Below are 14,612 nucleotides of genomic sequence, written 5' to 3'. Positions count from 1 at the left end.
TTAAAGTAACGATATTTAAATTAAATATCGCTAAATATATCCAACTAAAGCAAATTATGTGTAGTGAATATAAATGACAGAAATATATTATTCAATTTACCGACCCAATTATCAGTTAGTTTAGTAACAAAATGTGTTGCAATTATCAATTAAATTGATAAAATATTGATAAAATATTTACAAACACACAAGAAATGAAGTTATTTAAATTGAAAATGTAATTTCTAAACGTGTCCGAACAATCAAATGTACACCTTTAGCTATGACAACGTGAATAAGTCGTTAATTTATTTTGTATTAGTTTGAATGATTTGCATAGGTTGCTTTAGTTCGTTATGAGATATTTCGCAAATAATTGTTGATTGCTAGTTGTTTGTCCTTTCATTTAGCTTTTTTGACATGTTGAATGTCTTAGTTGTTATTGTTGGCATTTAAGTTGGTTGAATAAGCCAACTGTTTAAGGATATGTTTAATAAAATCAAATATTGGTTGTAAAATGTTTATTAGAGAAAACAATAGGTCAACAAACCATTGAAAAAACTAACAAAATTAGCTATCTCATTTTAGCTTAAAAGACTGTTTTTTCATGTGGCTGAAAAGCCATATACCAAATATATTTTTGGCATTTTGAGCAACTAAAACCAATAATCAAAAGGCAACTAAAAAACCATTTACAAACACCCATATGTCATAAATAATAAATGGATTTAGCCAGAGGTAGACCTACATGCTAACAAAACCTTAACCAAATTCACATTAAGGGCATGTTTGGTTGGCTCTTTTTTAATGGTATCACAACCATTTTAATGTTTGGTTAGGCCTTCTTACATTAGGAATTAGGATATCATACCCTCTGGATTCTCATCCCATTCCAATCCTCTAGAATCTCATACCCTCCTACCTCCAAGTTTCAAACTCCATTTCATCCCATATTCAAATCCTAATTCACTCTCCTCCTTCTCATTTCCCCTCTCTCCTTCAATCTCCCGCCTCCGATCTCAGAAATTTTCGGTCAAACCATCCCCTCACCGGTCTCAGTCGTGTCTCGCACCCATCTACTGCCACCACCGCCATATTCCACCGGCCAGGGTCTCCCTCGGATCCACAACATAACTACTGATCCACAATCTCCCAATCTCTTTACCAGTCTTATTTTCGCTGCCATAATTAATTTGGACGAGACTTTTGCCATAATTAATTAAATATTTAAATTTTCCGATAATCCAAGTTTTTACATAATTTTTGGTTCGATCGTTTCATTGGATAGGCTATCTATCAATTTCCGGTCCCACCTAATATTTGAGGACCCCTCTTATTTGTGTTTTTCCAATAATTAATATTCAGTACTAGTGGGGTTAATATTCTCGTAGTTATTTCAAATACTCTTTTTCGTTTTTATTTATTTATTTTACTATTTGTACGTATTTTAGAATAATATTTAAAACTCAGTATTTTTTTAAATGTATCATAAACAATTATATATAAATTATATATTAAAAAACTTTATATTAAGACGAATCTAATAAGATTTTAAACGAATATATTTTTTTTCAAGATAAACTTAAAAAATCTAATTCAAATTTCTCTCTCTTAAAATAGAATAACTTAAATTGGACAAATAAAAATAAACTGAGAGTAAATTTTATAAAAATCGGTCTGAGTAAGACCCATTTGAATTCATCTGATTTTTAATAATTCAATCGATCGATTTTTAATGATTAAAATTAATAATTGATCAAATCTGATTTTTACTGATTTTCTTCTTCTTATTGACTCAAGAAATTAATAATAATAAAATAGATACTTTTAATTAATCCACTTAAATTCGAATCAATAGTGTGTTATTATTGAGAAAACAAAGAAGAAGAAAGCAAAAGATTGCGCCGCTTTTTCTTTCTATTTACCTCTGCCAACTTTCTATTACTGACTATTACATAGGGTGTTGCTAAACTTCGCCACCCTTTTCATTTTTTCGCCACCCCCCTCCAAATGAAATTACGAATTTGCCCCTGATTTTTAAAAAATTACAATTTTGCCACTCATTTCAAATTTTTTATTTATAATAATAATAATAATAATAATAATAACAATAATAATAAAAACAACAATAATAAAATTAAATAATAATAATTATTATTCAAAAAAAAAATAAATTTGAGACTCAATTTTTTTTTTCTTTTTTGGAAAATAATAATAATAATAATAATATTAATTTATAGATTAATGTGGTCTATTAGCTCAGTTGGTTAGAGCGTTGTATTATTAACGTGAAGGTCACAAGATCGAGACTTGCACAAGCCATTATTTAATAATTATTAATTTTTTATCATGTTTATAATAAAAAATTAATAATTATTAAATAATGACTTGTTCAAGTTTCGAACCTGTGACCTTCATGTTATTAGTACAACGCTCTAACCAACTGAGCTAATAGACCACATTAATCTATAAATTATTATTATTAGTATTAATATTATTATTATTATTATTTTCCAAAAAGAAAAAAAAAAGAAAAAAAAATTGAGTCGCCCAAAATTGGGCGACTGGTCAGTCGCCCAATTTTGGGCGACTCAACTTTTTTTTTTTTTTTTTTTTTTGAATAATAATAATAATTATTTAATTTTATTATTGTAGTTTTTTTTTATTATTATTATTATTATTATTATTATTATTATTATTATTATTATTATTATTATTATTATTATTATTATTATTATTACTGTTATTATTATTATTAATTTTATTTATTATTATTATTTAATTTTATTATTGTTGTTATTATTATTATTATTATTATTATTATTATTATAAATAAGAAATTTGTAAGGAGTGGCATTTTTGTAATTTTTTAAACTACAGGGGCAAATACGTAATTTTAGGGGGGAGGGGGTGGCGAAAAAATGAAAAGGGGTGGCGAACTTTAAGGATTGGGATTACATATTTATATACAAAAAGTTAAAACCCTATTTGACAAATAAACCGTAAGATCATTTATTAAGGGCAATTGAAGTGGCCTTAATTAATATATATCTGGTCAATAACTGATTCTTAATCTATTTATATAATTTTTTAGGATCATGCATTTAATTTTATTTAGATTAATCTCATTAATCTAAAATTGTAGTTTTTTTCTAGCAAGCTATATATATATATATATATATATATATATATATATATATATATATATATATATATATATATATATATATAAAATGTACCATGTTTGTTGAGATATGTTTGAACACTTTGCAGGGGTAAATTACTAATTTATTATCAATTCGGATTTGCAAATTAATAATAATTCACAAAAAATTGGAAATCCATAAAACTTAATTAGCAGGGCCTTGAACACAACAAAGTTACAAATTTTTTTGATAGTTTTATTACTACAATCTAATACATCTTCTTCTTCATAAATTAAGTAAGAAAATTACTTCTATATTTTTGATTGATGGATTTGCAATTTTTGTTTAACTTTTACTTGAAAAATGTGATATTCTTCTTTCAATTGAAATGCTTTCCTATTTTAGCTCTTTTTATCTTAATTAATAATTTCATTTAAATTAAGTTGGACAGATAATTTTTAAAGATTTAAACATGGCCTCCAAAGTGTCAAAGATGGTCATATTTACTATTATTGTCTTATTTATTTTTTTATACTATTGGTTGGTCACTTTTAATTTATATTTTATCATTGATCTATAATTTGTCACTCTTAACTCATATTTTATCTTAATCTATAATCATTAATCATTCTTAACTTACATGTTGATTCAAAACCCAATTCTCATGGGTTTGATCACTTGATTACTCATGCCTTATCTTGCACTCTTGAGAGTGAAGATGTAAAGGACATGAGCTATGGAGGATTGAGATTTGGATCACTTGATGAAGTGATCAAGGTGGATGATTTGGGGTGTCCTAATGAAGGCAAGGCACGAGGATTGGGAGGTCTTGAAGACTGCTCGAGTGGTCGAGCGAGAAGGGCTAGATTGAGCCAAGATGAAACAGCAAGACAGCAACCTTTGGATGCCTGCTCGACTAGTCGAGCCTAGCCTGCTCTCCAAACAGATTTTTTTCTATTTTGTATCCGATTTTGTTTGGGCTTTTAGCTATTAGTCCTAAGGCTCCCTAATATGTCATGGGACTACATAAGGGGTCTTAGGAGTTCATTAGAGTTTAAGAGAGAGCCTAATACTAAGAGTTAATTTGGGTTTTAGCCAAGAGAGTTTTCTGCATATGTTTTAGGGCATTTGAGAGAGATTGACACCAAAGGTTCAATCTTTGCTTTGAGAGGCTGTTCTTGAAGCTTGTAAGGTGAGTCATTAATGTATTGTTGAGTATATTAATGATAAGATACTTATTTTGAGGGGGAGCTATCATTAGATACCTCATATCATTAGATACCTCTTTGAACAGATAATCAGCCCATGAACAATGTTTGTCCACAGGGCCACATGCTTACGTTAAACAACACACCAGTCATTATCAGCAAATCACAACCATTCCAACCTATCGCACTAGCTATGTGCACCAACAACACATCAACTGCACATCAACACTCGAACATACACTTACAGCCCTTGCATCTTCACATTTTTGTAGTATATTGATCTTTCAATGTTTTCATTCGTATTATTATTAATAAAATTATATAAAATAACATTTTAAAATTCGATAATATAATTTGGGGACCGCATGCGTAGCGCGTGGCCCCACCTATAGTAGCCAAAAAACATGGGACTTGAGATGTCCGTACAAATTAATAAATAAAGTGAGATAAGCTCTTTACCAATTACATCCATTCTTCCAATCCGTATAATGTTGCAATAATGCAATCAGGTCTGATATTACAGGAAGACAAGAGGGGCATGTATCTCGTGTCATATAAAAAATTAAAAATTATTTTCTTTAATTCAGTAGTAATGTCTCATTTGCTTTATGCATTCCATCTAATATACTTATTTAATCATTAATATATTTTATTGTGCATAATTAAAAATTATGAAAAGTTGATATGAGTAACCTTTGCATTAAGATGAATCAAACAAGATACCACTTAATTATGTTTTAACTTATAGATTAATAATAAAATATAAATTAAGAGTAAGAGATGAATAGTGTTCAAAAAGCAAATGAGACGTTAGTGCTGAATTGGAGGGAGTAATGTATTACTAATATTTAATAGTTAGGAACCTATGATAATATACTTTCTCTGAATTTTATTCGTAGTTTTTGTAGCAATTACTGTTCATTAACTGATCTAATTTGGTATATTATTCTCCATGTATAATGTAACACATAGTCAAATGTGATCTTGTTTGATTCTTGTTAGTGCGTATATCCATAATATTCACTCTTTAGAATTTTTTTATCACATTAAATTAAAGATATTAAAATTTAAAATCGTAGATCGGATAATATTAAAAATTAGAATATAGTAATTATTAAAAATAAGAGAAAATATTTTGTAATTAAAGCTCTATAATTAATAATTACTTTTGACCTTTCACATCTAAAAATGATCCTGATTGCAATTTCTTAGTAAGTGATAGAGAGGGAGTAAATTGTAACAAGTTCCACATGCTAAACCTAAACACTTCAAAGGAAACTATGAGATATTTTTAGCTAATCGAGAGAGTAAACAAGATCTAACTGATTGAGACTCTTTTTTTATTCATATTTTCAAATGTTTATTTATTTGGTTTTTTTCTTAAAAAAACTTTACAATGATTTTAATAAAGAAAAGTGTGTGTTATGATTAAAATTAGAAACGTAGCAATTTTTATGTAATAAAAGAAGTAACACAAAATAATAAATTTATTATTAGGTTTGTATACATTAAAATTCATACAAGAGAAAAATTAACTGCACACAAACTTAATGAGATTTCATCCTAAATTAACTGATAAATATGATAGAATAGCACAATAAATATATATGTCGTTTGTCAATTTCTCTAATTATTATATCTGAAATCACATATGACTTATGTGATTATTTTCCAACAATAAATATAGTGAAACTATGAGTGAAAATATAAAAAATTTATTTATACTATGTGTTAAGGTGATTCTAATATATAATAAAAGTATCACACAACTATTACACACTTTATTATAAAAAATAATCTATCTATTAAAAATTCAAAAGAAAATTTATAAATATTATAAAACTAAAATATTGCAAGTACATCAATATATAATATAGGAAAATTTACCCAGAATAATCTAACCTATTTACGATTTTCCTACAATAATCCCAACTATCGATTAACCATGAATAATCCGAACTTAGGAGGGTCTTTGCCTTGGGTACACCCGGGTGACCTGCTACCTATTGTAGCAAGTCATTTTGAATATAAAAAAAAGATAAATATTTTAAAAAATGGAAAATTTACCCAGAATAATCCAACCTATTTACGATTTTCCTACAATAATCCCAATTATTGACTATATGCCAGAAAATTACCTGTTGCACCGGTAAAAACAAGAGCAACAACAGCACAGGTTAATTGAGTCAATAGTTGGGATTATTCATGGTTAATCGATAGTTGGGATTATTATAGGAAAATCGTGAATAGGTTGGATTATTCTGGGCAAATTTTCCTATAATATATTTATTTGCTAAACGTATTTTTTAACTTACTTTTATAGGACTAAATTTATTATCATGGAGGACCCTCTATATAATGGCCTTATGTTTGTGTTTCAAACATTATTAATACTTTAGTTGTGGGTTCTAATATTGTCAAAGTTGATTTAATTTATCACATAATTCTGTTCTACTCCCTTTACTTTCGTTTGTCCTTTTCGTTTATTTTAATATTTTTTTTTCAGATTTTAATGTAAATATAAAAGTCAAATTAAATGTAATTGTGATTTTATAAAAACATTTTTAAAAAATAATATGATATTTAAAATATATATATATATATATATATATATATATATATATATATATTAAGACGAATTTATTATAATCTCACTTGAATATGTTTTTTGATAAAGATTTATGAGAATTCATAGTCAACGTTTGACACTAAAGTTCAACGATTTTATTTGAGAAAAACATATAAAAATAAAGAGGGTATATTTTTCTAAAGTATAAGAAAAAATATAAATGGAGTGAAAATATGTTTATAGTATAAACTTTTTGATATTGATCATTACTCCCTCCGTTCTTTTAAGTTTGTCCACTTACTATATCGGGTAATTTTAAAAGTTTGTCCACTTTAAAATACTTTCTATTTTTAAAAATTTTTATTTCCTAATATACCCTCATTTTTCTCTATCACTCCCTTATTTCTTTAGTATATTCTCTCTCTCACTCTTTTTTTGTTCTTTAAATTTTGTTTTATTTTAATTTTCTCTCTCATACTTCAAATACAATCACTACTTTACACCACTATCTAATTAAAATAATACTCACTACAATAAAAGATTCTATTTTTCTTAATAAGTGTGAAAAACTCAAATTGGACAAACTTAAAAGAACGGAGGAAGTAGTACATAACTTATAAGCAGGGCCATTCTTAAGACATCCGGGGTAGTCGATCGCCATGGGCTTCTAAAAATAAGAGGCCTTAAATATTAAATTGTATTATTCAGGTTTGGTTTTTAAACAACACATCTAAATGATTTCTTTGTAAACAATTTTTATAATAAAAGTAATATCATGATACAATATATTTTTTCTTGAATTGTTTTATTTGAAGTGGAAAAAATTTTATCTTTTAATATAATTAAAAATCTCATTTTAAAAGGCATCATAAAAATAAATAGGATTTTTAAAATCTTTAGTCTGCGCCTACTTATAAGATTGACTAGTGCATTAAATAGTTTAAATAGTTTAAAAATGAAACATAGCACATGTATACAGCCATGGAATATAATAATTATAGTCATAAAAATCAACCATCGTTCATTAAAAAGTGAACAAAGACTAATATTGTCATTAACTATTATGCATTTCATTACATTCCACTACAAGGAGTGAAGGAACTTGCTTTTTAGAAATAAGTGTGTTACTATTTAAAGGCATGACTCAATAATGATTGACATAAATATTGATTATAAAGATAATTAAACCTATTAAAGACTAGTTACTTTTGTTCATCAATAAATTAATTATTTTTCATAAATATTACAAATGACAAATAAATCATGTGACGACGATGATAAAGCTAATAAAAATAATAATGGTTAACATTTTTGTGATTCTAAGTAGAATATACATTATAAGATAAAATAAATAAAAATAAAATTATTACTATTGAATCGACATATTTTTGTCAATTGTATCATATAACTAATTATTCTAGAAAAATCATCTCTCTTACCTCCTCATCTTTTTATTTTCTTTGTATACTATTATTATTTTATTACTAAACTATTCCCCAAGGCTTCAATAAAAGGGTACAACTCTTATTCAAAAACACTTTAATTAACTAGTCATTTAAAAATAATTTGCTCTAATAAAATCCTTAAAATTCAAATTAATTAAACCACATATGTTCTATGTTAATAAATTAATTAAATCACATAACAGATTTAATTCTTCACGTTAATATTTTTCAAATAAATATCACTACTTAAAAAGTTGTGAAAATTCAATCCTTCACATTTAAAGTGTTAAGAAATGATGAGTTTAGCTTAGAAAAGGTCTTGGTATTAAAAAAGATTATTTTAGATCTTTTATTTTGTTGAGATTAATGGTGACTTGAGTGTACCAATTGATTTGTGCATTCATGTGTGAGTTATGAGATGGAATTCTATGAGTATATTTAATGGGTGAATTAAATTGTTAACTAAATTTTTGTGATTGATGTGATGTTTAAGAGTGTAGTTAATTCCTTGAGTTAATGATGGCATTTAGAGGCGTCTTAAACATGTGTAAATGATGATGTTAATGAGATGATGACAGGTCTTAATGGAGTGCCTTGGAAGACCAAGAAACAAATTGTGCTCAAGGTGCTCGAACAAGGCATCCAAAGAAAGACTATGCCTTGAACAAGCGATACAAACAGAAGCAAACAAAAGGTTCTAACTCCAAGTGCTAGAACGAGCGAAGCCCGCTGCACAGATCAGAAGCTCGAGCTAAAAACCGCTCGAACGAGAGCCATTATTGCTCGAACGAGCACTTCTATCAGACTGCATTGGATCCTGTTTTTCGACTCTTAAAGTTCTTGTTGCAATTTTAATATAATTAATTCTTAACATTAAGACTGTGTACTCACTAAAAATAATTAGCTTTAAAAATAGTGAGCTTATTTGTTCATTTGTTCACTTTTATACGTAAATTATTATACAAGTACAAATAATGCTGAAATTTTATCCTTTATTTCCAACCTTTTCCAACATAATCCAACCTTATCCTAATGGGGTTTCCATTGGAGCCCCAAATAGATTCCTTCTTCGAGGTTTTCCCTTCCACTTCAAAAGCAGCAATTTTCATTAGTAGTTTCTCCGTTTCTAAAGTTGTTCTTATATTTAATTTTAGGTTATTGTATTTATTTTTTTCATAATAAAACTTCATATTTATATTACAAATTTGGACATAATCAACATTTGTTTATCCTCATTTTAATATACTTATTATTTTTAAATATATTCCTCTAATTTCATTTTAACATTTTTTATATTGTTTATGGTCTCTACATATTTTCTTTTAACTTTATAAAAATATATTTTTAATAGTTGTAATTTTCATTTTTTTTCCATTACCATTATTTTAATTTTTTTTAATGTTTATGGTCGTCTATTTTCCTCCATCAAATTTACTCCCTCCAATTCAGCATTAACGTTCCATTTGCTTTTTGGACACTATCTTTTACTCTTAATTTGTATTTTATTATTAATCTACAAATTAAAATATAGTCATGTGGGATTTTGTTTGATTCCTTTTAATGCAAGTATTATTTATATCAACTTTCTATAATTTTTAATAATGCACAATTAGAGATATTAAAGATTGAATAAGTGCATTGGATAGAGTGCATAAAGTAAATAGGACGTTTAGGGGTGTTCAAAACCGGGTACCAGATCGACCCGGATCCGGAAATCCGGGTACCCGCTTTTTCGGGTACCTAAAATTGTGATCTGGTTCCGGCCAGGTTTAAATCGAGTCGGAAATCGGATACCGGGTTTTCTTAGAATGTTTTTTTTTTTTGTCTTTTTTTCGTTCAACTATGCGTTTTTATCTCTATTTTTATTTAAAATATTTTTTTATATAAAATTCAAATACTAACTCTTTAAAAATATTTAGCTTAATTAGTCATAAAAGAAAATTAAAGAATAATATTGTTACACATTGGTTTAAATAAGAACAATTATACAAAAAAAATTTATCTACGATAGAAAAATTATATTAAGATTCAACCCAAAATTAGCTTAATAGATACAATCATTATTTTATTTTAAATTTTTTTTTTAAAAAAAAAAAAAAAAAAGGCATACCGGGTACCTAGTTTCCAAAAATATGTGACCCGGGTACCCGATCCGGATTATCCGCTTTACAAAACCGGGTTAATTATCCGGTTTTGAAAAGCAGATACCGGGTAATCCGGATCGGATATTTCGGATCAGGTTTTTTTGCACACCCCTAGGGATGTTAGTGCTGAATTGGAGGGAGTATTATTTAATTAAAAAATCCACCCATCACTTAAAAGATTTTATTTTTTTTAATTCCCATGAATATTCCTTGTGAAATCTTTTTAAGAAACAGAAAGGGTATAATTTACATAACTATTAGACACTTATCAATGCACTATTACAATTCTAAATCCCTATTTGTGATGGTTAAATTAAATAAAAAGTTATTATTAAAATTTATATTGAGGATGAAACAAATAAAATTGCATTTAATTTTTTTAACTTATAGAATGAGAATACAATACAAATAAAAAGTAATCGGTAAATAGTTCTAAAAACACAAAAACACTGGATTAGAATAAGAGTGAGTATATGAATAATTAAATATCTAGGAAACTAAAATTAAAATTATTATTAAACACGGACTAATTATGCATGATTTTGTTGTAAATCTTTAATTTAGCAACAAATATAAAGAGCAAATTTAATGTTGATATAACTATATAAGGATCGTGTTAGTGTTGTATATCCTCAGTTATCAAATTATGTTTGCAATTTTGTGATTATTGTTTACCTAGTGTACCTTCCACCCAATTTAAGTATAAAAGGTATGAGTATGTTTTCCTGCACTCCGAGTTAATATTGAACATTTGAACCCTAAATTTTTTTAAGTAATAGCCTTAACTTATAAATTAAAAATTAATCACAAATTAAGAGTAATAAATGAATAGAACATATCTTGTAATGTTGCAATATGAAAAAGTACTAGATTAGGAAAATGAAAACCTATCAATTCTACAGAACTGACTCTTCCTAAAAAGCTTTACCAAAGCTTGTCTACCCACGGAATATATCGTTGCCAGCCCTCTAAGAAGCTCAAGTTTGTGAAGACTAGGACTAGAAGTCTACTAACCTCTTTAGGTGTTGTAACTTGCTGGGTAACCCAACACATGTATTCTTTACCTGCTTATACGCACTAACACGCATTCTATTCTTTCCCAGACGTGCAGAAGCCAGTGTAGAATGGAGCAATTGAACGCTAAGCCCTAGGGTGGAATTTGCATATGCGTCGTTGAATACCTAGCCTAGATTTAACATTATGTGTCTATACCTTACCCCAAACAGGGTTTTAAGAAGTCGTAGCTCCCACCTATCAGGGCTTCATAGAGTCGGGTGTGCGCAATTTACTCGTGTAAATACAACACCAGACCAAAACTATGCTTATGGATGACAATCACATCACGACGTCACATTAACCAAACACATCATATAAATATGTAGTTTCAAACTAATACTTTCAACACACAATCAAAGCATAAACAAAGCAAAACCAATAGAAGTCCACATTTAAATTAAGCATTATGGCAGAAGAATATATTTGCTCCATCTAACAAAATTTCAAGACTAACATAAGAGTCAAGTATTCATGGATATGAAGATCATGACTAGAAACAAAATAGACACCAAAACAGCTTCAACAGGGTGGAAAAACCGCTAATTAACTCCTTTAGAACACAAGTTCATGAGGTTTCATGCCTGACTTCAACGAAAACCTTGCTGCCAAATAGGCCTTCAAATCGGGGACAGCTTCAATGTTCTTAGTCAAAGGAGCATCGACAGCTTTCTGCGACTCTTTCTTCTCTGCTGGAAGTTCCTTCTCCTGTTTTAGAAATTTGAGTTTCACATGATGAGACAATTAAAGTAAGGAAGCATGAATTAAGATTTAGCAGATAAAACAAACTGAAGAACTAACCTCTTTCTCTGCCTCAAAAAATTCTCCTTCTCCCTTCTTTTTCTTCTGTTCAACTTGCTTTGCAAAGTACTTGTCATCAATGTTTGACACATCCACTCCAGAAACATCAACCCTGGTAGATGTAGCAATTACATATGCTTGGTTGACTCGTCTAAGAGGGACACCATTGATCTTGAAGGGGCCTATTTGGAGCAATATAGATGTTTGTAAATTGGAATATACCAAGGCACATTTTTTCAAGACCTTAACGTAGTCGCAAACTTACGGCCTCAATTAATCACAAAGGTAAGAAACTGTAAGTGCGACAATTTGTCAAAATCTTAGTCATTTACCAGGATTTTAATACTTAATACACAATCAAGCATGCCTCGTGCCTACATCCAAGAGCTAGAACATCTCATAGAAACATTTTAAAAGTGTATTATGGCTGCAAAGCAGAAATATCATTTCAAAAAGGAACTAATAACTTCCATTTTATCAGGATAACTGGAAATTCTAAACAACAAATGTTGGTAATCAAAAACTTCAAAGTTTTATTCTGTACATAATTAAAAGCAAGGCCAAAAATTGTGTTCACTTAGTAGAGGCTTCAATGAAGTTTCCTTATCTCAATTTTATAGCTTTACATGCAATTTCCACCAACGGAAAAGCAATTTTCTCAAGGTAAATAGAATTCAAAATTAATTTGAAATGATACACGGCAAAAAACATCAACTACCACCTCTTCTATAAGCAACTAATAATAAGTATTACATATTGCATGTGAATTGACCCATCTAGACCAACAATTTCACCAGAAAAAAAGTAAATAATATACAGATATCCTATCATAATCATAAACTAGAAAAAATATGGTTTTGATGACAAGCCACGACAACAGAAGCAAAATGAAAAATCAAAAACTTTTAAGATATGGCAATGAGGCCTTTTTCACTATGATCCCCAAATTAAGATGTCATACAAACTACAGAGATTTCACCTATCTTTAAATAAAAACAAAAGTGAGACGTGCTACAATAATGAAAACAGCCAACATAGATTCTTGGTCACATCTCAAACCAGTTTCAATTCAGTATAAACGTGGCATTATCATGTATTCCTCGGGATACTAATTCCACGCATTCATAGCCATTTCAAGCCTCCATCTTTAGGTACCAATAAAAATTTGTATTTGAATCAGAAATAACTTGCAAAATGTACATTCTAAGCTCCACCTCCAACCAGATTCACATGATTACATCCATATAACTTCCCAACAATTTTCAACAAAACATCAATAATGCAAAATCAAGCATTACAATCCATCAGTTATGCGGCAAAATCAAATTCCATAGATCCAAACATAAAAATTAGATTACAAGCCCATTAAAATAAAATAAAAAGAAACTCACCAGTGATAAGAAGTAATCCAGAAGAAAGTTGCTTCAAGAAAACAACGCGTTTTCCCATAAACCTTCCAGCCAACAAAATCAACACTGTACCTGGTGTAATACTCGCCCTATACACATGAAATCAAATTACTAATTAACTACCAATCCAAAAAGCCTAAAACATATTCCTAAAATGAAAAAAAAAAAAAAAGAAAAACCTGAGCTTCGTAGGCTTGGGTTTACGCTTGTTAATCAATGGCTTCTTAACATCATCAGCAGGGTAGAATTTGGCTGGCTTCTCAACTGGAACATCAGCAGCAGCTTTCGGTGGGTGAGTAGGGAAAACGCCACCGTTTTTGGCCTTGATAGCCCAAAGACCTCTCTTATGGTACATTTTGGATCTGCTATACTTGCCGATTCCTCGAACCAGATCTGGATTTCTGCTGGTTTTCCTCGGTTTCGCCATTATTACTGCCGGCTGATTGATTCTGCTTGTTCTGGTTTTAGGGTTATATCTGAAATGAGGAGTAGACGATAAACCCTAGAAACTGAGATGCTTTTATAGTCCTACATCGGAGAACAAGAAAGTGGATTTTAAACTTTGGAGATAAATCGGCCCAAAGTTTTACTCGAGCCCATTAAAAAATATACTTATATCTCAACAAATTGTATGAGACTGTGTCACTCTGATACGATATCATATAATTAGTCAAATTCTCTAAATCACTTTAAGATCGACTTTGATAGTTTCATCTTAAGACCGTCTCATTATACTTCTATCACACATTCTCAAGTTGTATGGTGAGACAAATTTCTTTAAGGATGGTCCATTGTATATTTACAGGTTTAAAGTGATAAGTTATGACCTTAAAATAATTCATTACAATTTTAAAGTGA

At 28.8% G+C, this 14,612-nt stretch overlaps 1 protein-coding gene across 1 annotated transcript; it reads right to left on the bottom strand.

Moving 5' to 3' along the window:
- Positions 1-11,908: 11,908 nt before the first annotated feature.
- Positions 11,909-14,315, bottom strand: LOC130825861 (60S ribosomal protein L6-like). The gene is made up of 4 exons (XM_057691309.1): positions 13,934-14,315; positions 13,737-13,843; positions 12,346-12,527; positions 11,909-12,252 (listed from the first exon to the last, which is right to left on the bottom strand). Exons 1-4 carry the CDS (start codon positions 14,179-14,181, stop codon positions 12,100-12,102), a joined length of 690 nt encoding a protein of 229 aa, XP_057547292.1. The 5' UTR covers positions 14,182-14,315; the 3' UTR covers positions 11,909-12,099.
- Between the last annotated feature and the right edge of the window lie 297 nt (positions 14,316-14,612).

This window comes from Amaranthus tricolor, chromosome 1, assembly GCF_026212465.1.
Source record: "Amaranthus tricolor cultivar Red isolate AtriRed21 chromosome 1, ASM2621246v1, whole genome shotgun sequence".
NCBI classification, from domain to species: domain Eukaryota; kingdom Viridiplantae; phylum Streptophyta; class Magnoliopsida; order Caryophyllales; family Amaranthaceae; genus Amaranthus; species Amaranthus tricolor.
This window is presented reverse-complemented; position numbering and strand designations above follow the sequence as displayed.